Source organism: Diabrotica virgifera, chromosome 2 (genome assembly GCF_917563875.1).
Source record: "Diabrotica virgifera virgifera chromosome 2, PGI_DIABVI_V3a".
NCBI classification, from domain to species: domain Eukaryota; kingdom Metazoa; phylum Arthropoda; class Insecta; order Coleoptera; family Chrysomelidae; genus Diabrotica; species Diabrotica virgifera.
The window spans coordinates 89074179-89099799 of NC_065444.1; the positions used below are offsets into that span (position 1 = coordinate 89074179).

The following is a 25621-nucleotide window of genomic DNA, read 5'->3' on the forward strand; positions in this document are numbered from 1 at the left end:
ATTGCGAAGGGGCCCATACAATAGTATTTTTTACAGCGCCTTCTATAACAGAGTGCATAGAATCAACAGACATCTCTGTATGTCCCGGGAGCAAGTAGTTCATTTGGATGCTTACAATATTTTCACAGTTTTTAAGCGCATTATGAATGGCTGACAAAATGATCCTATTCTTATTCTGTCCGGGACATGAATCGGGATACAGTATGAGGTGTTTCACTGAGATGCGTGCATACACTAGATCTATGTATTTCTGGATAATAGAAGCAATTTCATTGCTCCCTCGTTTTCCTTCAGTTTCTCCCCAGATGTAACAAAAGCCTTCTCTGCTGCCATTTTCATAAAAACATAAGTTGTTTACGGCATATTTCCTTGAATAATAGAGTAACATGCTTTCGCCATGGGGAGTATTCAATACCTTTTGAAGATCAAAAGATGTACAAATTAAATCTGTGCGTTTCTGACTTATTTCACGATGAAAACTGTACCTTTCCTTGCTAGCTTTCTTTTCCATAAGGTGGTCTTCCTTTTCTGCTTTGCTCTCTTCAGTGTTTGCTGCATCAAATTTAATACATTTGAGACATTTATCTTTCTTAGGAATATGAAAGCCTATATTAAATTCAGTATTAAATATGTTGTGGCAACACGATAGCGAGTAGACAAATACCTTGTTATTTTTCGGCTGCAATTAACCCGATTTATCGGGAATTTCAACGAGAAACAAATAACCAAAGTATAAGGAGTGCAAAACCAAGTCAAAAACTAATCAGTAGTGCAAAAAATTGGGATTCTAAAAGGTGAGTCGGCTAAAAAACTATACAAAATTAACCAAAACAAATCCATAAGGTTAACAGATAAGAGCGATAACAGACAAACGAGAGAGCGAAGTCTCGGCCGATTTATTTGCGACGTTGCCACTGTGAGCAAAATATCCCAGGTGACAATATTTTAATTTTTAATTCAATTTTAATTTAATTGTAACAAAGTAAATAAACGGTAGGCACTGCTTTCTCCGCACTTTTGAGGTGGACAGCAGTGCTTGGCGCCGAATAATAATAATGAAAAAGTTTTTGGAGAAAGGAAAAGGTTATGAGAGTGATAGCTCGACAACGGACGAAGGTACAAAAAGAAAAATGAGAGAGGGGGACAACAAAAATGAGGAAACAGAAGAGCACGCGAAGAGCAGAAAGCTTTCAACGAATTCACCACAAAAAAAGTACGAATCAAAACTAGATACCATAATCGAAATGATGAGTAAATTGTCAAACGATGTCACAGAGATAAAGAAAGACCAAAAGAGCAGTAAAGAAGCAATAGAACAGCTCATTGAAGATAACCGAAAGTTGAAGAACGAGAACAAACACCTTAAACAAGAAAACAAGGAAATCAAAGAGGAATTGAAAGAAATAAAGGAAAATATGGAATTTATGGAAAAACAACGGAGGAAGAACAACGTAGTAATGAATGGATTAACAATAGACACCTATGAACAAGGAGCAATAAAAGAGGCGATGCTGAATTTGTTCAAAGGACATATGGAAATTGAGGTCAAAATAAAAAATGCATACAAGTTGGAAACAAAAACCTGTCTGATTGAACTAGAAGACCAGGAAGACAAAATCAAAGTCATGAAGAATAAGTCCAAGCTAAAAAATTACAAGGAAGAAAAAATATATATCAACAATGACACCACAATGAGAGAAAGAGAAATACAAAAAACTATCCGGATGATCGCACGAGAAGAGAGAGATAAAGGTAATGAGGTAAAAATTGGTACAAATAAACTCTGGGTAAATAATGAAGAATGGAAATGGAATAATAAAGAAGATAAGATAGAAAAATCAAAAAACTAATAAAAAGCGCCAATGGACAAACGATAATAGAACAGGCAATGAACAAGGACACGAGTAGAAATAAAGCAATATGCAACGATCAGGATAGAAACTTAAACTGTAAGAATGATGAGAAATGCTTACAAATACACAGAACAGCTGCAAACAACAAGATCAAAAGTATAGAAACAACTGCAACTGAAAAGACCAAATTACCTGAAGGATGGACAATAGGAACTTGGAACGTAAGAGGTCTCAACGGTAAGGAGACAGAACTTGCAGAAGAATTTGATAAGGCTCGAATAGACATACTAGGTATAACAGAGACAAAAATAAAGGGCAAGAGCACACAGTTTCTGGAAAATGGCCATTTTTTAATCCTCAGCGGAGTATCGCAATTAGAAAGAGCAAGTGAAGGGGTTGGTTGTTTAATTAATAAAAACTTGACTAGCAGCATTAAGGATTGGGAATGTATCACCGAAAGGATCCTGAAAATAAGGATGACAACCGATGAGAAGAAGCTACTTAACATATTTGTCATATACGGACCAAATGATACCGAAAGAGCGAAGACCAAGGACATTTTTTGGGAAAAGGCGACAGAGATTATAGACAGCGCAGAAGGGAACACAATAATAATGGGAGATCTTAATGGTAGAGTAGGCATAAAAGACAACGACTCCTCGGATGTACTAGGGCAATATGGAGAACTAACAAGAAATAATAATGGAGAACGTATTATAGACTTTTGCAGAGAGAATGATCTTTTAATAATGAATTCGTTTTTTCAGCATAAAGATGTGCATAAATTCACCAGAGAAGTTAAAAGCAGAGGAGAAAGATCTATTATTGATTATGTATTGGTGAACAGATCTCTAAGACAATATATTAAAGATGTCAGAGTGCGAAGGGGAGCAGAAATATATAGCGACCATTACTTGGTAGTGTCCCGAACAAGTATATGAAACGAACAAAAACTAACTCAAAGGAAACTGAAAAAAAGAGACAAAACCCCAAAAAATCTCACAAACGCAGCTATTAAGTCATATCGACACCTGATATGAAAAACATTGTAACTCACTTTTGCTTAGTTTACAGGAGAGCGATTTAAAGAAATTTCCAAAACATTTTATTTTTTTACTGGGTCAGCTTTTACATTTTTGTGATGTTCTTAATCCATATTTTATAACTTTTTCTCAGCTTTTCACTTTTACATATCACATTGTTGTCAACATTACTGGTCCTGATTTAGGTCGAGTTACAATAGCAAATTTTTTCAGAATTTTAGGTGAAAATCATTGTAAGTGGTTCATACAATGATATTTCAACACAGTATGTTTCTTTGGTTAGGTGGATATAAATTGTAACTAATCAGTAAATATCCAAATAAAGAGATTATAATTAATTTATTTTATTGGTTTTACTTGAAACGTGATTTTTTTGCTCAGACAAGTAGTATTTAAGAATTTACGTCATACATACTAACAAGAAGTAGGTAAATAAAATAATATCTTTTACATTTATTTATTACAAAATGAACATTAACAAATTATAAAACAGTTTATATTCTATTAAAAAATAAATAAAATTTACCCCTTGCAAACTTTTATTCAGAGTCATCATCCGAATATTCCGTTTGTTGAGAGTGGGGAAGATTTAAATAAAAACTGCAATATTGCTCTGGTATAGCTTTACCAGAGCACAAAGCAACAAGATCTTTTTATTTTGAAGTGGTTATGGGAAGTAACCCATTATATGCTAAAGGAATTTGTACTTCCCATAAATCGTGTATATTTTTATTCCTGGATTTGGTAGCCCTTTTGCTCGATTTTGGTTTGCATTCTAAGTTTATAAACGATAATTGATCAGAAATAAGATCGTACTGAAAACTAATAATATGTGGTTGTTCTTTATATATTTTTACGTATTGTATTTTTGACCAGAAAACTTGGCGTTTATCTATATCTAAATCCCAATTCGGCATTTTCTTTAACATTGATTTAAAGTCCAAGATGTCATTTTGACTTAGTTCTTTTAAATCGTATGGTTTTCCTGTGACTTTAGCACACCTTATCAGTGTATACCACTGTTGTGGTACATAAACAACTTGGTTCTTTTTTCTTCGCTTAATGAGGGCGTGCATTGAATTACCCTCAGATTGAGAGTGGCCCACCTCAAAAAACGTGTGTGTAATATTAATATTCATGATCTTAGATGCATAAATATACATTAAAAATATTATTCAATTTCGATTTTGTCCTCCACAACAATCTGAATAAACTCTAAACTCTAATGCTCCACCAGCAACTTTTCCATTAATAAAATCAAATAGTGCACTACTTATTTCATTAGGCCTCTTTTTACCTGTGGTTTCATCCCATGCATAACAATAGCCTTCTGCAGATCCAAGATCAAAGATAGTAAAGTTATACATACACTTTAAACTTCCTTTTATAATAAAACAATGATACCTCTGATTGGAGCGTAGTTAATATTTTTTTGCAAATCAAAGCAGGCAGTTACAACAGTTTCTGTTTTCTTAGAAACCTCTTTATCGCGATTTTTGGCTTCACGTGCAACACATTTATTTGCAATATGTAAAGCACATTCTTTTTCTATTTGGTCTTTCTCTGCTTTAGTGTTATGTAAATTGCAAGTAAGACACATATCTTTTTTCGGTGCAAAAAAAAAGCGATATTAATTAAGCTCAGTATTGAATTTTCTGTACTGACTTTTGGTGGTTGGTTTATCGCATGGGTGATTCTCCAACATCCATTCATTATAACAGTGAATACAATTTGGGAAAAGTTAAAGACTCATCAAAATACATCTTACTTGTTCTTTGCCTTACGTAATGGGATTCTTTTGCTGGAACAGAGTTAATATGCGCACGAATCGAATTTTTAATACTTTCGTCTACAGCATTTGCCCTGTTCCTGTGGCGACCACGCATATCTCCAGGTATACGGCCTCCGCCTTCATGGCTATCAATTTTTTTGAATATTGTAGTTAACCACATATCTGTTATGTTAAAAGTGTCCAAAAATATTTTCTTAACAAACTTGAAGTCGGTGTTCTGCCAACTGCAAATTATATTCATATGTCCAGTGTCTTCTGGACTCTTTTAGCTTTGCAACTTTCCTCTCTTGTCTGAGAACATATGTACATAAATATTCGCTTTGTTGGTCATGATCAGCCATTGCCCAAAAATTATTAAATAAATTGAGCCATTTTCAGATAATTTCGATTTACATTTTCTGATACATTTATCGTTACATCCAGGTCCCAGTTCTCTAATTTTCGATAATTTTACAGTTTTGCCAGTATATTCTTAGCCAGAGTTCCTCAGTTTCTTCAAGACATTCATTTTCCAAACACTAGGATCCCTTTGTTACTTCCTTCCAAGATTTTTCTTCTTGAGGTATTGTTTTTTCTTAGCAGACGTATCTAATGGTGAACTTCGGTATCTTCGGTGCATGTAGAATTTTCCACTGTCGATGTATCTTGAGCGTGCAATCCACTGTGACCATTGATTATCTGAGTTTCATCAGTAGAAGTTAGTTCAGCAGTGAATGATATAGGTGTTATTATTTTTGTTTGAAATTCTAAACTAGTATTTTTATGTGAGTTTTTACGATTTGAGGCATGCTTACTATGCTCAGCAGTTAATAATATAGAATTTACCTCCTGACTATATTGACTTACAATGTTGTTCATCGTAATATTCCACTACCTTGCTTTCTTGTATCACAACTTACAATGCAGTTATAAAAACTTACTCAATAAATGTTTCAAGAAAAACATTGTATCCCATGTTACAATGTTTTATTAAAAAATTTTCATCAATAATAAAAAAATTTAATATTGTAGCATTGGTTACAATGTTTTTTCCACCCAGTGATCAAAAATTTGCACTTACAATGAGGTTATTTTGTTAAATAACTTTATAATTACATAAGATAGGATAAAAGTTCTTAGACCAAATTGAAGGTTATCGTTTATAGATGCTATTTAAGCCATAGTTGAAAAACATTGTAAGTGGAGATACAATGTTTTTCATATCAGGTGTCGATATAAGCTAACAGATAAGAAAATAGCACAGAAATACAAAAACTATGTAAACAATAGTCTTCAAAAGCATTTAAACCAGAACTATGACTTAGAAGAAACTTGGCAAAAACTTAAAGAAGCACTCCTAGATGGAGGCAAGCAAGTCTGCGGAATGACTATAATTAATAAAAACAAGAAGTGCACAAATTGGTGGAGTAATGAAATAAAAGAAGAGGTCAAATTAAAAAAGTTAGCGTGGAAGAAATACCTAGGGAAGCAGAGCCCAGAAAGCTATCAAAAATATAAACAGCAGAGGGCAAAAGTAAAAGACATGGTTATGGAAGCGAAAAAGAAGAGCTGGGAGGACTTTGGCAATAAAATGGAGAAAGACTACCACACTAATCAAAAATTATTTTACAAAACCCTGAGAAGTCTAAGAGCAGAGAAGGTACAACAAACACCAAAACAAATTAAAAATGAAAATGGCCACATTCTCTGCGAGAACGAAAGAATCATAAACAGATGGAGAGAATATTTTGAAAACCTCTTGACCCAAGAAGACTCCAATAATAAATCAGATAACACCGAAGAAAATGCACTTGAAAACCAAAATCAAACCGAAATAACAACAGATGAAATAAAAGAAATAATATGTAAGCTTAAAAGAGGAAAGGCAGCTGGCTATGATAAGATATCCGCGGAAATGCTAAAAAATATGGGAGAAAATGGAAATGAAATGCTCAGAAAAGTTTGCAATAAAGCATGGAATGAGAGTAAGGTCCCAAAAGACTGGGAAGTGGGGATTATTTTACCCATTTTCAAAAAAGGAGACAGACGAGACTGCAGTAATTATAGAGGTATAACCCTCCTGAGTATTCCTTCCAAAGTCTACGAACGAGTACTAGAGAAAAAATTATTACAAGAAGTGGACCACAAACTGGAACAGTCACAAAGCGGATTCAGGAAGGGAAGAAGCATTCATGACCATATTTTCACACTCAAGCAGCTAATACAAAATACGCGAAATACAAGCACAGAACTACACCAAGCTTTTATAGATCTAGAAAAAGCATTTGACAGAACACCAAGGATAGAAATCGACAAAAGCCTAATGAACAGGGAAGTAGACACTAAACTCAGAAAAGCTATTATGAGCCTATACAAAAACACAAGAAATGGAGTAAGAACAGATAATATGGAATCGGACGAGTTTATAGTTAATGATGGCTTAAGACAAGGAGGTGTACTAGGCCCCATCTTGTTCAATATTGTTCTAGATGATGTAATGAAGGAAACCAGAGAAGAAACATCGAAAATATATGTTGGACATAGAAATCTCGAAATGATACAGATAGCAGAATGTGCATTTGCAGATGATCTCGTTGTGTTTGGAAGAGATGAGGCCGCACTACAGAGAAACCTCCAAATATGGAGGGATAAACTTGAAAAACGTAATCTGAGGATTAACGAAAGTAAAACTAAGGTCATGATATGTGGGAAAACAGATAAACGTACAAAAATTAAAATCAATAACGACACCCTAGAACAAGTTGAAACTTTCAAATACCTGGGAGTTCAAATAGAGAGTAGGGGTGCACACGATACTGAGATAAACAACAGAATAGCAAGCGCAGCCCGCATATACCATGCAATTAAGAGCACATTTCTATCGAAAAAAGAAGTATCCCAAAAAGCCAAGATAACAATCTACAACACAGTTTTCGTACCTATCCTAACATTTGGATGTGAAAGCTGGACGCTCACCACCAGACTAAAGAAGAAACTGCAAAGCATGGAAATGAAGTATTTAAGAAGAGTACTAGGTGTGACCAGGATGGACAGGATACGGAATGAGGAAATAAGAGAACGCCTTAAAGTCCAACCAATAGAGAAGAAAATCGAAGCAGCCCAGTTAAGATGGTACGGCCACATGGTTAGGATGGATAAAGGAAGGCCAGTAAAACAAGTTTGGGAAGCGAGAAGAAACCTGAAAAGACCGAGGGGCAGGCCCATGAAGACCTGGGACGATGAAATCGCTGCCATCCTAGACAAAAGGGGAGTCACTAAAGAACAAGCGAAGAAAATGGCAAGAAATAAGAAGGATTGGAGGAAGTTTGTGTACGAAGCATAAAAACAGACTTTATTTTAGACTTTATGCCCAACACCTTAGGGTAGAAGGGTTATCGATTATATATATATATTAAATATGTTTAAAAAAATTTTTTCACTGACATAGTTTATTCCCTCGGATGTTTTCTCGCCTTTGTAAATACGGTACAAATTTTTTTGGTTCCTAAATTCTACTGGTAAGTAAAGTTTAGTAGTATCCTTTCGACAGTAGTGAGAGGGCAGTGCTGGCAACTTTTTGATGAAGTTTATAACGCTTTGTCGTGTAGTTTCCTTAGTTTTATTAGCAGGTATAATTTTACCTCTTAGATCACCTTTTGCAGATCCTTCAATGGAATTTGTTAGTGTATAATGTACATAAGTTTGTGTAATATCTAGGGTGTTAAGTAGAAACTGCTGGCACACTCTTCGTCTATCTTCGTTATCATTAATGTAATATTCGTACGAAAAAGAACGTTTCCCACTATCTTTTGAACGTTTTCTCTTGATTGAATTTCGTCGGCTCATATTTACAATCCAATCGCGTTGTCTAGCACTACTCAAACTCCAAAAATGATGAAACAATGACAATCTTCGTTCTTCGGTTACATTCTGGCAGCCATTGCCGCATTTTTTCCCGATACAAGGATTAGGTTTAATTTCTCTTTTAGAACGTATTGTTCCATCTGCTCGGGTATACTCTTGACCTCTATTTTTAAGATCCTTTCTATTCTTTCTATAATTTATTCGTTTTGTTCTTTTACCTTTTTCGCCAACTATGTCAATATCATCTGTTTTACTGGCTAACTCCTTACTTAACTTCTGTGTTTTTTTGACTATCTTTTTCTTAGGCCTCTTATTATGGGTAGATGTATCTGAAGACGTGTTACCTGTATCACTCCACGAACTAGAACCATCAGTAAAAAACGGGTCTTCATTATCGGAGATAAATTCACAATATGTCTTTTTGTTAAGTCTGGGTCGTTTGGATTGTTTTGTATTTTGCTTAATATTAATAGGAGCAGAAGCAGCATCTTTGGCGACTAAATTTTCCATTGTGTTCGTTATTACATTGCTATCAATTACATTGCTATCAATAGTCCGTTGAAACTCTGCAACAGTGTCAACTGAAATAAAAGAGATGATATTTTATTTATATTTCATAACAGGGCTAACATAACAAGAATGAATAATAGAAAGACTGACAATAAATTATCATGAATGTACATACAAATGAAGCACCCAAAACGTTCGCAAGTTGAGCATTTCAGAGCCGTGTAATGATAATGTTTGCTATAGTGTATCGTCTATCCTTTTATAAAATGATATTTAAAATACAAATCATCATCTATCTTTTATCAACTAGCTGAATATTGCAAATTAATATTATTGAAAATAACAAATTCCAATACGAACCTATTCCTTCCAAGGTTGGTGGAGTCTCAGTATTATGGCCATCGGTATTATTGTTTTGCAAACATTCTATTTGTGGGACATCGATGTTTTTGTGTATTTCTGAAATAAATTACTACAATTTATTTCTCAAACTATTGTATCCATTAGTACTTTGTGTAGAGAGAAGCTTTGTGTTCATAACATATCTCAAGAAAAATTTAGTCCAAACAGTAAACACTCGTCATTTACTTTAAATATAACAGGTAGTAGCCTACGTTTCAATCCCACCAATGCGTTTATTAGAAACAAAAGCCGCTTTTATCCTTATAAAGGCAGATGACAACACAGGCGAAAGTGGAGTGAAAATCAGACAATGGTAAATACAGTGAATAAATGATTATTAAATATAATACATACCTAATTTACTTATTGACTGATGATTTTTATAAAATATTCTAGAAGATGAAACATGGTCACCCATATTTTCAATGCTTGTCAAGGGTTGATTATTATCCAATAATGAAGTTAATTCCGAAGATTGTTGTTCCTGTGTAGGGTTTGATGCTATTTCGTCTTCGAAGGATAATTTACGTTTAGCCCGTACCTGAGAGAATTCGGATATTACTTTTTTATAAAACTTCCTACGGTCCATCATCACGTAACTGTAAAAAAGTTTTTTTTTTTTTTATTTACAAACTCGCATCAGCCTGTACGGCTATTAGCGAAAATGACAGTTTTGTTAACAATAATAATAACTATAGAATACTACAATTAAATTTTATATAAACAGTTTATTGCTTTTAAGTATTGAAGGATCACTTTGGAACCGCACTTTGAGAATAGTATTTTCAAATCGTCCGGGATTCCGAATTGAACTCTTTCCGCACTGTATAACGGGCACTCCACTAGAAGGTGTTTTATTGTCAGAGGGGTCTCACAAGCATAACACTCCGGTTGAGGATCTCGTGTCATCAGATGACCATGCGTGAGGCGGCTATGACCAAGCCGCAATCGCGAGATGATCACTTGGGAAAATCGATTTGTGGAATTATCAGACCATCGTTGAAATGTTGGTTTTACCTCAAATAACTGCTTCTGGTTTTCATGCCATCTGCTATTCCATATATCAACTATTTTGCTGTGGAAATATGATTTGAGATCTGACGCTGGAGTTGTTGGATAGATCTCTATGGTTGCATCCTCTAAGGCTTCTCGAGCATGTTTATCTGCCAGTTCATTTCCAGCGATTCCAATATGAGATGGAACCCACAGGAAAGCAACATTTTTGTGATTTAGATTGTGCAATTCTTGTCTTATGAGTTTGGCCACAGGGTGGGGAGAATAGATTTTAGAGATGATTTCTAAAGAATTTAAAGAGTCAGTAATTATGAGAAAGTTAATTTGAGAACTTTTCCTAACATGACTTAGGGCTTTATATATCGCAAAGAGTTCTCCTGTTAAAATAGTGTTAGTCCCCTCTAGTTTATATTTCTTTATTTCATTATGTGTTACAAAGGCAGATGCTACACAATATTTAGTCTTTGATCCATCAGTGAATAACTGTTCGAATGAGGAAAATTGAGAAATTAAGGTTTGATATTTAGAAATAATTATATGACGATTGGTTTCTTTCTTATTTTCTAACGCTAGATCCATTATTAAATGAGGAGAAGATATTAGCCAAGGAGGGGGAGTTGGTATTTTGCTAGGATAGATTTTAGGAACTTTAAGGTGTAGTTCATTTATGATTCGTTTGCATTTTTCTTGAAAGGGAATGTGAGTTTTTGTATGCTGAGTACTTGAAGAGCAAATAGTTTGGTGACATTGTGAAGAGTACCGCTTCACTGCATGTGAGAGTATTAATTCCTGTCTTCTTAAATCTAAAGGTAGTTCGCCGAGTTCGGCCTGAAGACTTATAATAGGAGTTGTTCTAAATGCACCACATATTATTCTAAGAGCGTTGTTTTGTACCATATCTAAAACTTTTAGAGTTGTTTTTGAAGCAGATGAGTAAGCTTGGCATCCATAGTCAATCTTGGAACGGATCAGATTTTTATATAATGTGAGTAGAGTCCTACCGTCCGCTCCCCAGTTTGTACCAGAAAGACATTTCAAGAGGTTTAGTCTTTTTTGACATGCTGCTGAAATATATTTAATATGTTCTTTCCAGGTTAAAGCTTGATCAAATATTAGACCTAGATATTTAATTGTTTCTACATATTCGAGTCTCTGACCTCCAAATTTTAAAGTAGGTATCTCCTTTATCTGCTTTGGTCTCTTTGAAAATAGGATACAGCGAGTTTTGGATAAAACAAATTGAAAACCACTCTTTTTAGACCAAGATATAAATTTATCGAGTTGATCTTGTAGTAATTTGGCCATACTCTGTATATTGTTTCCCTTTAAGAATATTATGAGATCATCAGCATATAATCTGGCTTGAATGGGTTTATTCATTGATTTGATTATATCATTAATAGCTACAAGAAAAAGCGTCGGACTGATCACTGATCCCTGAGGTGTGCCATTTTCTTGATATTTCACATTAGATAGAAGACCGTTTACTTTTAGCTTGAAATTTCTATTTAGGAGAAAATTTTTAACAAAAGCGAGTATATTTCCTTGATAACCCCATGATTTCAGTGATGATATTATTTTGTGATTCCAGGCCATATCAAATGCTTTATGCAAATCAAAATAAATTGCAATACATTTCTGGTTGTTACAGAAGGCGTTATTAATATGCGTTTCTAGATCTACTAAGTTGTCGGTGGCCGATTTTAAAGGACGAAATCCAGATTGTTCATTAATCAGATGGTTGTTTTCTTCCAGACACCACAATAAACGTTTATTTATAATTTTTTCTAAAAGCTTACACATGACACAAGTTAGAGAGACAGGACGATAAGAATCTGCTTTGTTTCGTGGTTTATTAGGTTTTAAAATGGGAATAGTTATAGAGGATTTCCATAATCTGGGAAATTCATGTTTAGTCCATATACGATTGTATATTTTTAATAAAATTTCTAAAGCTTCTTCAGGTAGGTGTTTCAGAAAAGAAGCTGGAATGTCATCCGGACCTGGAGATGTGTCCTTTAAAGAATCTAACATCTCTCTTATTTCTCTGATTGTGATAAGTACATTTATAGGTTCATTATTGTTTACTATGTTGATGGGAATACTTTCTTTTTGTTCTTTATATGTTAGGAAATCTTTATCATAAATAGAATTTGAGGATGTTAACTGGAATGTTTCGGCTATTTTTTCTACGATTTCTGCATGGTCTGTTGTAGATGATTTATTGTCTAATTCTAATGAATCTATTCCTTGATATGAACTCGAGCCTGTTATCTTCTTTATTTTCCTCCAAACTTTTGATACAGGTGTGTAATTATTTATCGTTTCTACATATTTTATCCAGGATTGTCTTTTAGATCTTGTGGTAACCAGTTTGGCTCTAGCCCTATTCCTTTTAAGTTCGATTAAATTTTCTAGATTTTTGTGTCTTTTGTACTTTTGAAGAGCTTTTTTACTTAGTTTAATAGCTTCTTTACATTCTTCATTCCACCAGGGAGTAACTTTATCCCTTTCAATGAACTTTGTTTTTCCTATTGCTTTTATAGCTGCTTCGGTTATGATTTTATTGAATTGTAGAATTAATTCGTCTATTGTATTATCTAAACAAATCATTGAAGATTCACTACGGATAATTTCTTGAAAAAGGCCCCAGTCAGCTTTGTCTAACCTCCATTTCGGATCAGGCTTAACTGGCGTAGCTTTAATCAAGTGTTTTTCTATTAAAATCGGGTAGTGATCACTCCCATATAAGTCTTTTTCTACGTACCAATTGTGATTTATTTGAAGAGTGGGTGTACAAAGTGAGATATCTATAGAAGAAAATGTCCCTGTTGATAAGTTTAAGTGGGTGCTACTACCATCGTTTAGTATTGCAAGATTTAACGTGTTCACTATATTTTCAATCTTCTTTCCGGTAGATGTAGTTTTAAAGGAACCCCAGTTAGTGTTATGTCCATTTAGATCTCCCAATATAAATTTTGGATTAGGTACCTGATTTATTAGGTTTACAAGATGTTGTTCTTCTAGGTTATAATTTGGAGGTATATATATATTACATATGTTAACTTTTTGTGTTGTACCAATTTGTACAGCTACAGCTTCCAGATTTGTGCTTAGAGGAATTTCTTTGGATATTATTTGTTCTTTTACATAAATGGCAACGCCACCTGAAGCGTGACCAGCATTATCCCTATTTTTAAAATATGAATTAAAAGATTTTAGATTCATGCAGGTGGAATCTTTAAAATTAGTTTCTTGAAGACAAATAATTTGTGGTGTGTATTGATTGATTAACAACTGTAACATAGGTAAACGAGTCTTAAAGCTATTTAAATTCCACTGTAAAATTTTGTTATACATAAATGATTATATTTTATTAATGAGCACAAAAATTAAAAAGTGGATGAATCACTTTCAGAATCCAAATTCGTGAAATTAATTTGTAGAGCTAATTTTTTCCTCAATTTAGTGCAGCGATATTTTGTTGTTCTGTCTTCTAAATGTGGGTGAATTTCATCCAACATAGTGATAATAGCTACGATGTCAGAGTTATAATCCTTCGCCACCGTTACTACATCAGAACAGCCGTAGCAATTTTCTAGTAGACTTTCAACTTGCTGACTGCTGAGGCAAAAGGGAGGCGAGTGATTATCTATATATGTTCTAGTATTGTCTGAAAACTTTATGTTTTGTTCAGGTTTTTATTCTGTTTTGGTCTTTTTCTTATTTTGTGTTATAGTTGGAGTTGCGAATTGGACATCCTCAGAAGTAGGAGAAGAAACAGCAGAAGCGGTACGTTTTTGTGAGTTATTTTGTGTTGAGGGATGATCGGACTTTGTATTGTCCACCAAAATATTTTTGTTTATCTCAAGATTCATAGGGGTATTGAAAGATTGAGAGAGGGGTGAGTTTGATAGTTCTGGATTTTGTGGAGTAGATAGCTTAGACATATCTAGGGGTACATTTTGTTTTATTAGTGAACTGTGGTCTTTGATGGGTTGTGTATTATTGGAAGAAGAAGCGGTAGTGGTGTCAGAAATAGAAAGTGCTGAATTCTGGGCCTGAGTTATGTTGTCTGGTTGAATATTGCTTCCTGTAGGTATTATACTCATAGGTGGTGGAAATGAGGCAGTGCATTGTAAAGCATTGTGTCCTGCCTGCTTGCATTTGAAACAGTTGTGGCTGTCTAGTGTTAAATATAACCTATTTACTATTCCATCTTGTTCTATATCAATGTATTCCGGTAAAGATGCATTTTCTGGAGGCGAAATGTAAATTTGTCTTCTAAAACTAAGTATATGGCTGTAAGCTGGGTCAGTAGCTCCAATTCTCAGTTGTATCATTGGCGATAATAATGTTAAGCCTAGATTTTGTAAACATCCTGTGATTTCTTCATTAGAAATTGTGGGGCTTGCATTAGATATTAGCAATCTATCTGATGGGGTAATTAATCTTCGAGCAACTATACGAGTGTTATTAATTGTGATACTTCCATAATTTTTTAGAAAATCGTCGACAATGTTTTTATCTCTCAAGTATATGCATACTCGATTGTTAGAGATGCGTGAACAGTATATTATATTATATGGGTTCACTATTGGTCCAATCTGTAGGAGATAGTCTTGTATTTTAAAACCATCTATTGATGTAAAAACTACGGCTTGATCTCTGTTTGGTAGTAGATTCGAGTTCTGGGCTAACGCCGCTGAATACGACTTAGTAGGGTTATTGACGTTCTGTGACATGTTAAATATTATGAAGTAGGTAAATTAAATAGGTACTCACTAAATTTGTTATCATCCAATGATAACAAAATCTATCATCACCCAATGATTAATAGATGTGTTGTTTTGCACTTCACTAACAAAAACTTGTGAAATTAAAAAGCAATTATAAACTAATGGTTATCTACGATAACGACTTTACTGTCCGAACGTTCGAACGAGACTCAAAAAAAAAGTTTTTGAATTAGACAGTTAATGAATAAGTATGACAAATTTAATAGATAAACAACTATTTTCTATTTAAAATAATACCATAGACTAATAATAAATCGGATACTTTTAAGATAATTAATAAACAAAAGGTAATCATTTACTTACTCGGTTCTACTATCAACCTTATCGACAAGTCTCAAAAAACGTGATCTCTCCCCGTAACGGCTGATCACTGACTGAAGCGACCTTTGATTGGCACTTCTATTTATAACTTCGTCACTTGCAAAAAATTCGTTAAAAAAACGTTGCATTAAGCGACAGGTTAATTAAATAATCAGAAAAATGTATATCTTAAACGACACTAAACATCATTTACAATTGAAGTCAAAACAATTTAGGCGCCATTTATAAAGATTGTAATGCTGTCGGTTAATTTAAAAACATTTGTGATAATTTTTTATACGTTACATTAAGCGACACTTCGTATTTTATTAGACATCTTGCAAAGAAATTGAACGCCATTCAACCCATTCTGAAAATATGAGGAAAACACATTAAATACGCGATCTGCAATAAATGTTAGATAGGAAAAATAATTTAAGTCACCTACCACTAACTAGTATGAACACAGAAAAACACTTTAAGTATTATTAGTAACATAGTTCAGGGTAAGGAAAAACAATTTCACCACCTCTCGCTAGCTAAAAAGGGAAAGCATAAACAATTGGAATGCCAAATATATCAAACGGGTGTTAACTTAAGAGCAACCTATACGGAAATTGACAAAATTTTGTGTCGGTACAATTATCGATGATAAAAAATGATTCACAAAACTGCAATATTTTAAGCGACATCAAAGTCCTCAGAGAGTGATGAAACTATTACCAATCGACGCAGAAAAAAATGCTGATTTCAGTGATATATAAATGTCATTTTTGACCAAAATGTCGCTTAAAGTGTTTTGCTTTTCCACCGTCGATATAGACTATATACTCACTAAATCTTATTTTTTTAGATATTTTATTTCAATTCATTTATTACGGCTTGGTACTTGCTAATTTGCTTATAACACCTTTTTAATTTTATTTTTTAACTTTTATAACATATTAGTGGCTAATAAGTTAATAAAACATGTTTTTTATATTCTTGTGTTACTCAACACATTATTTTGGTTTTTAAACAAGTAGATCACAGAAAATTTTTAAGGGATGCTGTGAGCAACCCACGTGGCAGTTGACGCCTTGCAAAGCCACGTGGCAGGTGCCGGCTTAAGGTAATACAATACTCCCGATTAAGAGATTTTGGCGAGACGCCTGGAAACATATCCTAGTATTTATATAAGTTTTCATATTCTATCTTGTATCGTTTGCTTGATTGACCCATATGTACATTAACCCTTAAATACTGACGTGGATGTTTCAGAACGTAGATTGCGACACGCGGTGTGTCATACAGTTGTCTATTCTCCTTGGTTTTCAAAATCTGAATTTGTCTTATACATATAATTGTATTTGTTTTTTACATCAACTACGGAATGATTCTTCACATTGCTGTAGATTAAAATACTGCTCCAAATAAAAAAAAAGAATGTGTGTGTGTACTTTGTACGCACGTAAGAAGATATTCTTCTATTATATAATAGGTAATGTAAACGAAGTAAATATACTTAAAAGGTTATTTGTACTTATTTTATTTAAAAATCAAACTATCTTTCTTATCTACCACTTTCAAAAAAGAAGAATATCTTCAAAAATTATATAATAATATACTTACAATCATAAAATCTATAAAATAAAATAAAAAAATAATAACTTGCTTGGGGCTCGAACCCACTTCACGTCTACCGCGCCGTACGAAACTTGACGCCATTTCAAACTGCACCAAACTCTCGTATACGTCATGTGGGAATATACACAAACTAAACGTTTACACCATAAATTTATATGAATTTAATAAAATTATTGGTTTGATTTTTGTCGAAATAAAATACAACAAAATATATAGTACGAAAACGATATATGAGATGAAGATTTGTAGAAAGTTTGTTCGTAATCAGATTATGTAAATTAAAGCATTGCCTACTAATAGGTAACTACATTATTTTGTTTACATTTTCCAAATAGATAGGTATTGAAACTATTAGGAATTTCCAACTGAAACATTTAGAATTACGTACCTGCGGCTTTTCAAAACTATTTAAAAAGTCACTATAATTATAAATTTGATTTTATTTCCGTCCCCACATCAATAAAAACTAATATTATACAATATTTTTGTTTACCGATAACCTCCATATTGAACAATTATTGACAGACCATTTCAAAATTTCAACACCCAATCAGAGCCCGTATAACCACTAATACCATAATGTCGGTGTGCGCATGCGCGGGGATCGATCAAATTTTACCCTCAATCGATTCGCCGCTAAAGAAGAATATCTTCAAAAACTTTATTTTTTCAAGAAATTTAAATTAAATCCGGAAGAAGAATGACGTTACTACAAAATGTCAAATTTCTCAGGACAGCAAAAAACGATTTTTAATTATTTAAAATATGGATTAAATGAGGAGTAATCATCCAGGAGCAACGGTATGGCGTTTATTCTTACAATCATGGCTTTATGTTTGTCTCTATTGTTTCGAAATTCATTATCTTAATTTAATCCCCCCATTTTCAACATTATCTACAGTTCCGTCATTATTCATCTAAATATTTTTAATGTCCGACTGGCATATTATTAGACAAATAATGACATGATTTCGAAGTGAGTTAATTATAATATAATGCCGTAGGGCGTTATTTTAAAAAATAACGCCTTAGAGCATTAAATTTAAATAACTAGTTAAATACTGTCAAGTTGACAAATAACAACCTAAGTAAAACTATGGTTACCACAATTACGTTACGACTATTGCTGGTAAATGTACTTATTTAAAAACTAATTAATTCAAAATCCATTCAAATTTTTTGCATATAAAGAATAATTTAGTCGGACATTGAACGTTGAAGGCACCACGGGAATTATACACTTGAGAGCAAAATAATCGACTCACTTGTAGAATTGTACGCGTTAAAAGTCTCTAAATTAATAAACTTGTTGTCCGATTTGAGTTATTTTTTTTAGTATGTTATAGTCTTATTGTTTAAGAAAATCCATGTAATATTATTGCTGATAGTCAGGTAAAGGTCAGTTCATACCGGGTGTAACAATCGTACTGTGTTTTTTCTTAAAGTTAGGAACACCCCGTGTAATATTCTAGCTTATAAAAAATATTTAAATTATAACTCAATGCTATTCGGTCTTGATCAATATCATTCCAAATCTCGAGAGCTACTGATTTTACCTCTTGTAAGGTTCTAGGATGTGGCAAACGCTATCATAATCTTCTGCCAATTATCTCCCACAAATGCTCGCTCCGGTTAAGATATGGACTATGCGATGGCCAATGCGAAGCCCGAAGATTTACCTGTTGTTACAGTTACAGGTCGTGAACGTGAGGTCTTGCATTATCTTGCATTAGCAAAAAATTGTTACCAATATGTATAAGGAGCCTATAGCATGGTAGCTAAGTTTTCGCTAGGTAAGATCACTGCTTGAACACACTCATCGCGCGTCAAATTCCTTGTAGCGCATTCCATTTCCACCAATTAACAAAAAAAACTGCAAACTTAATTGAAACTTTAAATAATAAATCTGTAAGGTTACAAACGTCACATCTTTGATATTTTATTTTTAAATAATTATTTTACTTTATTTCCTTTAATATTTCATCAAAAATAATTTTCTTCTATTTGTTTTACCTGTTTTATTCGTTAAAAACTCGTTGGCGCCCTCTTTTATTATTCTCTTTTATTATCCTCTTTTATTATCCTCTTTTATTGCCCTCTTTTATTATTCTCTTTTATTACCCTCTTTTATTATCCTCTTTTATCATCCTCTTTTATTTTCCCCTTTTTTTTAACTTCTATTTACGATCTCTTTTCATCTAAAATCTAAATCATCAATTGAACATACTGAACGTACCCTGTATATTCTTACTCTGTAAATATCTGTTTTTCAATAAGGAAAATGCCTGCTACTTCTATTCATTTCAAATGTCGTTTTCAATGACAGTGTCACTTCTTCATCCCTACTCGAAGACACAAAATGGAGGGGAAAAATTATTGCTTAAAAAGGCATGTAATGTGAAAAATAAATCATTTTTATTCATATCATCTTTCTCTTGGGTTAAGAATTCATTATTATTTTTTCTTGTACGAAGAACCGGCCCTTAATGTACAAAATATTTAGATGATTATTTCATTCATAGGAGATTTTGACCAATAGAAAGCTACAGAAATAAAAATTAAACTGATAATTTTTGATAATATCCCGTCGTCAAGTATATTACGTTCGTCAGATGCCCTTCGTTGCTACGAAAAAATACATTCAGTGATATTAATGACAATTGATGTTTTCAAAATTATAAAAGTGATGACTTTCAACCGTCAAATATTTATAACAACTGTGTGCTTAATTGTGCTAATTTGTAGTTACATAAATAAATTACAATAAAATTTTGGTTTTGAACAGTTTTATTCATGAAATAATCGCAACAAATTGCACTCGATCTCTAAAATTATTATCGAATTTTTGCCCTCGTGACACTTTGACATAATTTAACTCCCCTTCGGGTCGTGAAATTAAAACTGTCAAAGTGTCACTCCGGGAAAATTCGATAATTTTAGAGCTCTGGTGCAATTACTACTGAAAATTATATTATTTAATATACTTACGCTTTTCTCTGGCTTCGGCGTTACATTTCAAATAATGAACAGCATCAGCTTTATGCATGTCAGGTAAATAGTATCTTAGCAGTGTTTCATTCAATTGCATTTTATCTCCCATCTAAAAATTATTTCGTATCGTTACATATTGGGGCTAATTTTTCACAGACATTATCAAAATCAATAATATACTACGTCTGGCTACTTCTAAGTCTGGCAAGGTAAATGATGACAACTTATCTATGACAGAAAACTTGAAACTGCAGCTGCATTCATAGACCTAACAGCGGCCTATTAGTCCAGAGAAATAAGATTTTTCTCGTGACACATCCCCCTCCAGGCCGAGACCAAATTTTTTGAGTAGTATGGACATCTATATTATTAACCTATATGTTTCCTGCAGCCGATTTTGATGATATACATGGTTATAAACAAATGAAGATCAAAAAGCGGTAAATTTTCGCTTATTTCGTCTACTACCAAAAAGTTAAGCACTTTAAACAAATTTGAGAGTAAGAAACTCATAAATCGTATAAAAAAACTTCAATATGGCGTTCGCTGAATATGTCCATCCTTATTGGTTGCTTAGAAAATTGCAAAATAAATCATAAATTTTGAGTTTTTATAAATATTCATAACTTATGTAAAAATTAACTTAGAACCTTCTTATTACACGTAATGCTGAGACTTCTTGTACTTAAATTATATTTTAAATTTCAAAGCAATTGGTCAAATAGTTTAAAAGTTATTTAATTTGTTTAACCCAAATTCATTTTTTTTGCAACACTATAAGTCAGAAAATTATGAGGTTAGAATAATACTTCGGACAGTTTATGTAAGAAGAATATTTATACTATTACCTTAATTAAAAATAAATGACAAAAAATAATTTTAAACAGTGTAAAATTATTTTGCAAAAATGTGTCGATTTTTTGCTTACTTATAAACAATTAGAATAACTTTTTAACCCTTACCCGTAGAAAAATTATTTTTTCATATTTAGAGAGACTGAATTTTTATACACATTTAGAAAGAAAAACAACTCTCCTAGGACAATTAGGGGCAAAGTTAGCCCCCCCATTTTTTAAATCACATGTTTTTGCAAAATAATTTTGCAATATTTATAATTATTTTTTGTCATTTTTTTTAATTAAATTAATACTGTAAATTTTCTTCTTTCATAAACTATCTAAGGTATTACTGTAACTTCATCATTTTCTGCCTTACAGTGTTGCAAAAAAAATTAATTTGGGAAAAACAAATTAAATAACTTTTAAACTATTTGACCAATTGCTTTAAAATTTAGGGTATGATTTAAGCACCATAAGTCTCAGCATTCCGGGTAATAAGAAGGTTCTATGTTAATTTTTAAATAAGTTATGAATATTTATAAAAACTCAAAATTTATGATTTATTTTGCAATTTTCTAAGCAACCAATAAGGATAGACTTATTCAGCGAACGCCATATTGAAGTTTTTTATACGATTTATAAGTTTCTTACTCTCAAATTTGTGTACAATGCCTAATTTTTTAGTAATAGACGAAAAAAGCGAAAATTTACCGTTTTTTGATCTTCATTTGTTTATAACTATGTATATCATCAAAATCGGCTGCAGGAAACATATAGGTGATTATTATGGATGTCCATTCTATTCAAAAAATTTAGTTTCGGCCTGGAGGGGGTTGTGTCACCAACAGGATATTTTTTTTCCTTATTTCTCTGAACTATATGATTGACTAAAGAGGCTGTTCTATCCTCTCAGATAATAATTAACCTAAAAATATTGTTCTTAAGCTCTTACTTGGTGGCATTTATGTAATTTATTCTTTTAAATGGGTAATAAGCCACAATTTAACAAAAAATGATTTATTGGCGTTTCGACGTCCACATCGGACGTCGTTATCAAAATACAAAATATTACTAAATTAAGGAAAAATGGTGTTGCTTAGTAAAGAAATTCTTCTAATAATTTAATTTAATCCGACTCATTTATATCGGCAATTGAAACATACTATACACTTTAAAGTAGAAGACTTAGAGCCAAAATTACTTGTTCTAACGAAAATTCATTCTTAGCAGAAAAACAATTATTGTTAACGCCTGTTTTATTAGAAAATGATTATCCTTTATCGTTTATAAATAAGGAATTGTCAAGATTGGATCTAATGGAACAGAACGACCCAGAACGGAATCCTACAGTCCATATGATGAGACCGCTCCCGTCTGAAAAACATTTCTAATTCGGTTTCTCTGCGGATTCATATTCAGAAATGTCCACTTTAAACAAATCTGAAGGGTGCCGGACGGAATTTTTGGGCAGAAATTGTCCAAAATTTTTTTTAACCAAATACATGAAATAACCTTTTTTTGCTCCAAAAAATATATTTTTAGGTTATTTGGATCATTCTAAGCAAGAAAGGTATCTTGTATTTTTTCCAAAAAATTGACAGTTATCGAGTTATAGGCGATTTAAAATCTAAAAAATGCGAAAATAAACATTTTCGAGGCTTAAAAACTCATCTTTAAATTAGTATTTTTAAGGGTTCCAATAACTTGAATTAAAGTTTAAACATTCCTTTTCAAAATTCCGAAGAGTGATCGGGTCTAACTTCAATTTAGACCGTAGTTTTTTAATTGTTAATTATGCGTGTCCATCCGGTTTTTTGCCGGTGCGGCGCGCACTATTTTCAAAAATCTCCTATTTTCCTCCGAAAAATAGTTTTTTAGATTCTTTAGGACATTCTAAATAAAATAAGTTGCTTGACATTTTTCTCAAAAGTTAATACATAGTTTTAACTAATAATAAAACACTGAAAACGTTTGTTTTCTATACTTCCACAAAACTTATTATAACTAAGTGACTACAGCTGTTTCGGCGGAGTGCCATACTAGTATGCTTTACAGAAACTAACAGACAACTTGACCAATTTCTATCATATATTAATTCACTTCATAATAATATTGAGTTTACAATAGAAACAGAACAGAATAACTCCATAAACTTTCTAGATGTAACGATTTCCAGACTACACAACAAACATGAGTTCTCCGTATATCATAAACCTACCCATACTGACACAACTATACACAATTCATCATCCCATCCTACACAACACAAATTAGCAGCCTACCACCCTAACAACACACAACATTCCAGGAATGTACTACCAAAGTTCTATCAATATTTGAATGTCCTGGAAATTTAGGGAACATTCGGTGAACATCTGTTTAAATTATTCCTGGAATGTTACCATAAGACATTCTGTGAACATACTACCAATGTTCCTATATTTTAAGTTGCGAAATAATACATACGTGTAACAGATACAACATTACTTATAACATACCAGACAAACTAAGTGACACTTTAGGCCTACAGTGCAATAATATGTCAAATTTAAAGAGTTTCCCAAGTTCAATTACCTAATACAATATTATAAACATACAAATGTAATAAAAATTATTGTTCGCGAATATTCAATTTGGAATGCGATTTTGTTAATAAAAAAAATACTTATAACTTATGCAAAACCCAAGAGAGGCATTTATATTTATTTCTTTTGCGTTCATTTTCAAATTCGCCGTGCATATATTTTTGTGCATGGCGCTTGAGAGGGCATCACGTGACTAAAAACGACCAACCAACGACCTCGCTTCGGCCATCTTGGCATCTTCATCTTGGCCACCTTGCTTTGCCGTGGGTGGATCGTTGTTTGTGTTATTTGTGCTTTTTAAGAATATTTTTTTAATTCGGATACTTTTATAATAGCTTTAATAGTATTATTAACATAGTGAATAAAATGGTGTCCTGTTTTTAACGCAGTTGGAGTAGCAGAAACAAATGTAGATAAAAAAATCTGCAGGAATAACGTTTCAATTATGACAGAAGCTCCAAACAAATGACTGAATGAAAAGCCCTATTAAAAGGTTAGTATGCAAATATGTAAACGAAGGCAGGCCCTGTATTTCAGAAAATAAATTAATACTATTAATACCCTAATAATACTATTCATAAAAAATCTTTTAAGTAAAATAGATATAACAAAGTGAATAAAAGGCATAAATCAGAAGAATTATTATTTTATTTTATAAGTTAATAATTGGTCATATCCATTTATTATTTTAATAATAATTGTGAATAAGCCACAAACTTCGCTTATTCCTAACTAAAATAGTAAATAGAGATAATAACAATAGGATTTGTAAAACTAAAGTAATTCTTTTTGCGTTTTTGCTAATGTATGCCTTTATAAATAGGATGGTAGACCACACACTATAATATGCAGTACCAACTAATGAATACACAGAATATTATAGTCGATTTGCTAAACTCAGTCTCAGTACTACTGAGTCTCAGACACAACTGGCTAGTGATTTTAGTAAATAATTTTGCCAATTTGGTAAAATTGGCAAAAAAAAATAATAACTAAATAGTTAATAATTACTGTAATTTTGGCAAAATTGGCCAAAAACAAAAAAAATTACCTACTAAAATCACTAGCCAGTTGTGTCAGAGTTTGGGGAACCGACTATACTAATAAACAATTTCTAAGCTGTTTTATAATATTTTGTGAGTCCATTAATCATATTTTTTATTCAAAACTAAAATTTGTTAATAATGCTTAGTAATGCATATATTTTGTATTTTTAGCTTTCCAGAAGATCCTGCGAAGAAGACATGAAGTATAGATCAGATTTGTTAATAGAGGAGTATGTTCAAAACACTTTTTAGAAAAAGATATTGACAGAACTTCACTTTCATCTGTTCGTTTAAGAGACTGTGCTGTTCCAATAGTTTATGTCACACAGGTATATGCATTTTTTTTCTTGGTTTTAACATCTTTAAACGTGAAATACGCAATAGCTTATCGAATTGATGCCATGTTATTTTTCTTTATTAAGGTCTTTGTTTATTATTGTGTATGTGTATTAACAACAGAAACATTTTTGGTTATTCTTTATTTTATTTTATATTTTGTCATCAAGTGTTCAGTCAATGTATGTAGTTTTCTTATGTACACCTTTATGGGTTTATACCTGGTGGATGTATATTTCAATAAATAAATAAATAAATAACCTAATTAATAATACAGTCTGTACAATATAGATACTGTTGTAATTCATTATCTACATCGGAGATCTAAGTTGACATTGTTGCCCAACTGCAAAAAATTTTTGAATTCATTTTAAGTCAAATATATCACATAATTATTGCGAAGTAGATTATACAACAAAACAGATTAATATTCAATGTAAATAAATAAAAACATCAGAAATAGAAAACAAGAATTAAGGTATAATCTTATGTTACAGTTATTAAGGTACCAAGGGTATTATAAGGATAATAACGCTTGAGGTCAATGGTGTTTTTAACAAGGGCCTGAGGGATATACGTTGACCGAAAGCGTTATTATTATAATACCTGTGGTGCCTTCAACGTTTAATGTCTGACTAAATT

The 25621-nt window shown here is 32.4% G+C and overlaps 1 protein-coding gene across 6 annotated transcripts in view; it reads right to left on the reverse strand.

Moving 5' to 3' along the window:
• Positions 1-25621, reverse strand: part of LOC114332598 (uncharacterized) — a 69974-nt gene that overhangs the window by 9588 nt on the left and 34765 nt on the right. For 2 of the 6 annotated variants that reach the window (XM_050642705.1, XM_028282422.2), the window contains one exon: positions 20171-20282. In XM_050642705.1, coding sequence (XP_050498662.1) covers positions 20171-20282 — 112 coding nt within the window. Of the gene's footprint in view, positions 1-8875; positions 9113-9401; positions 9501-9797; positions 10043-15242; positions 15402-15559; positions 15721-20170; positions 20283-25621 lie in introns of those variants that run through there. The other 4 variants (XM_050642701.1, XM_050642703.1, XM_050642702.1 and 1 more) reach the window with 4 other exon arrangements.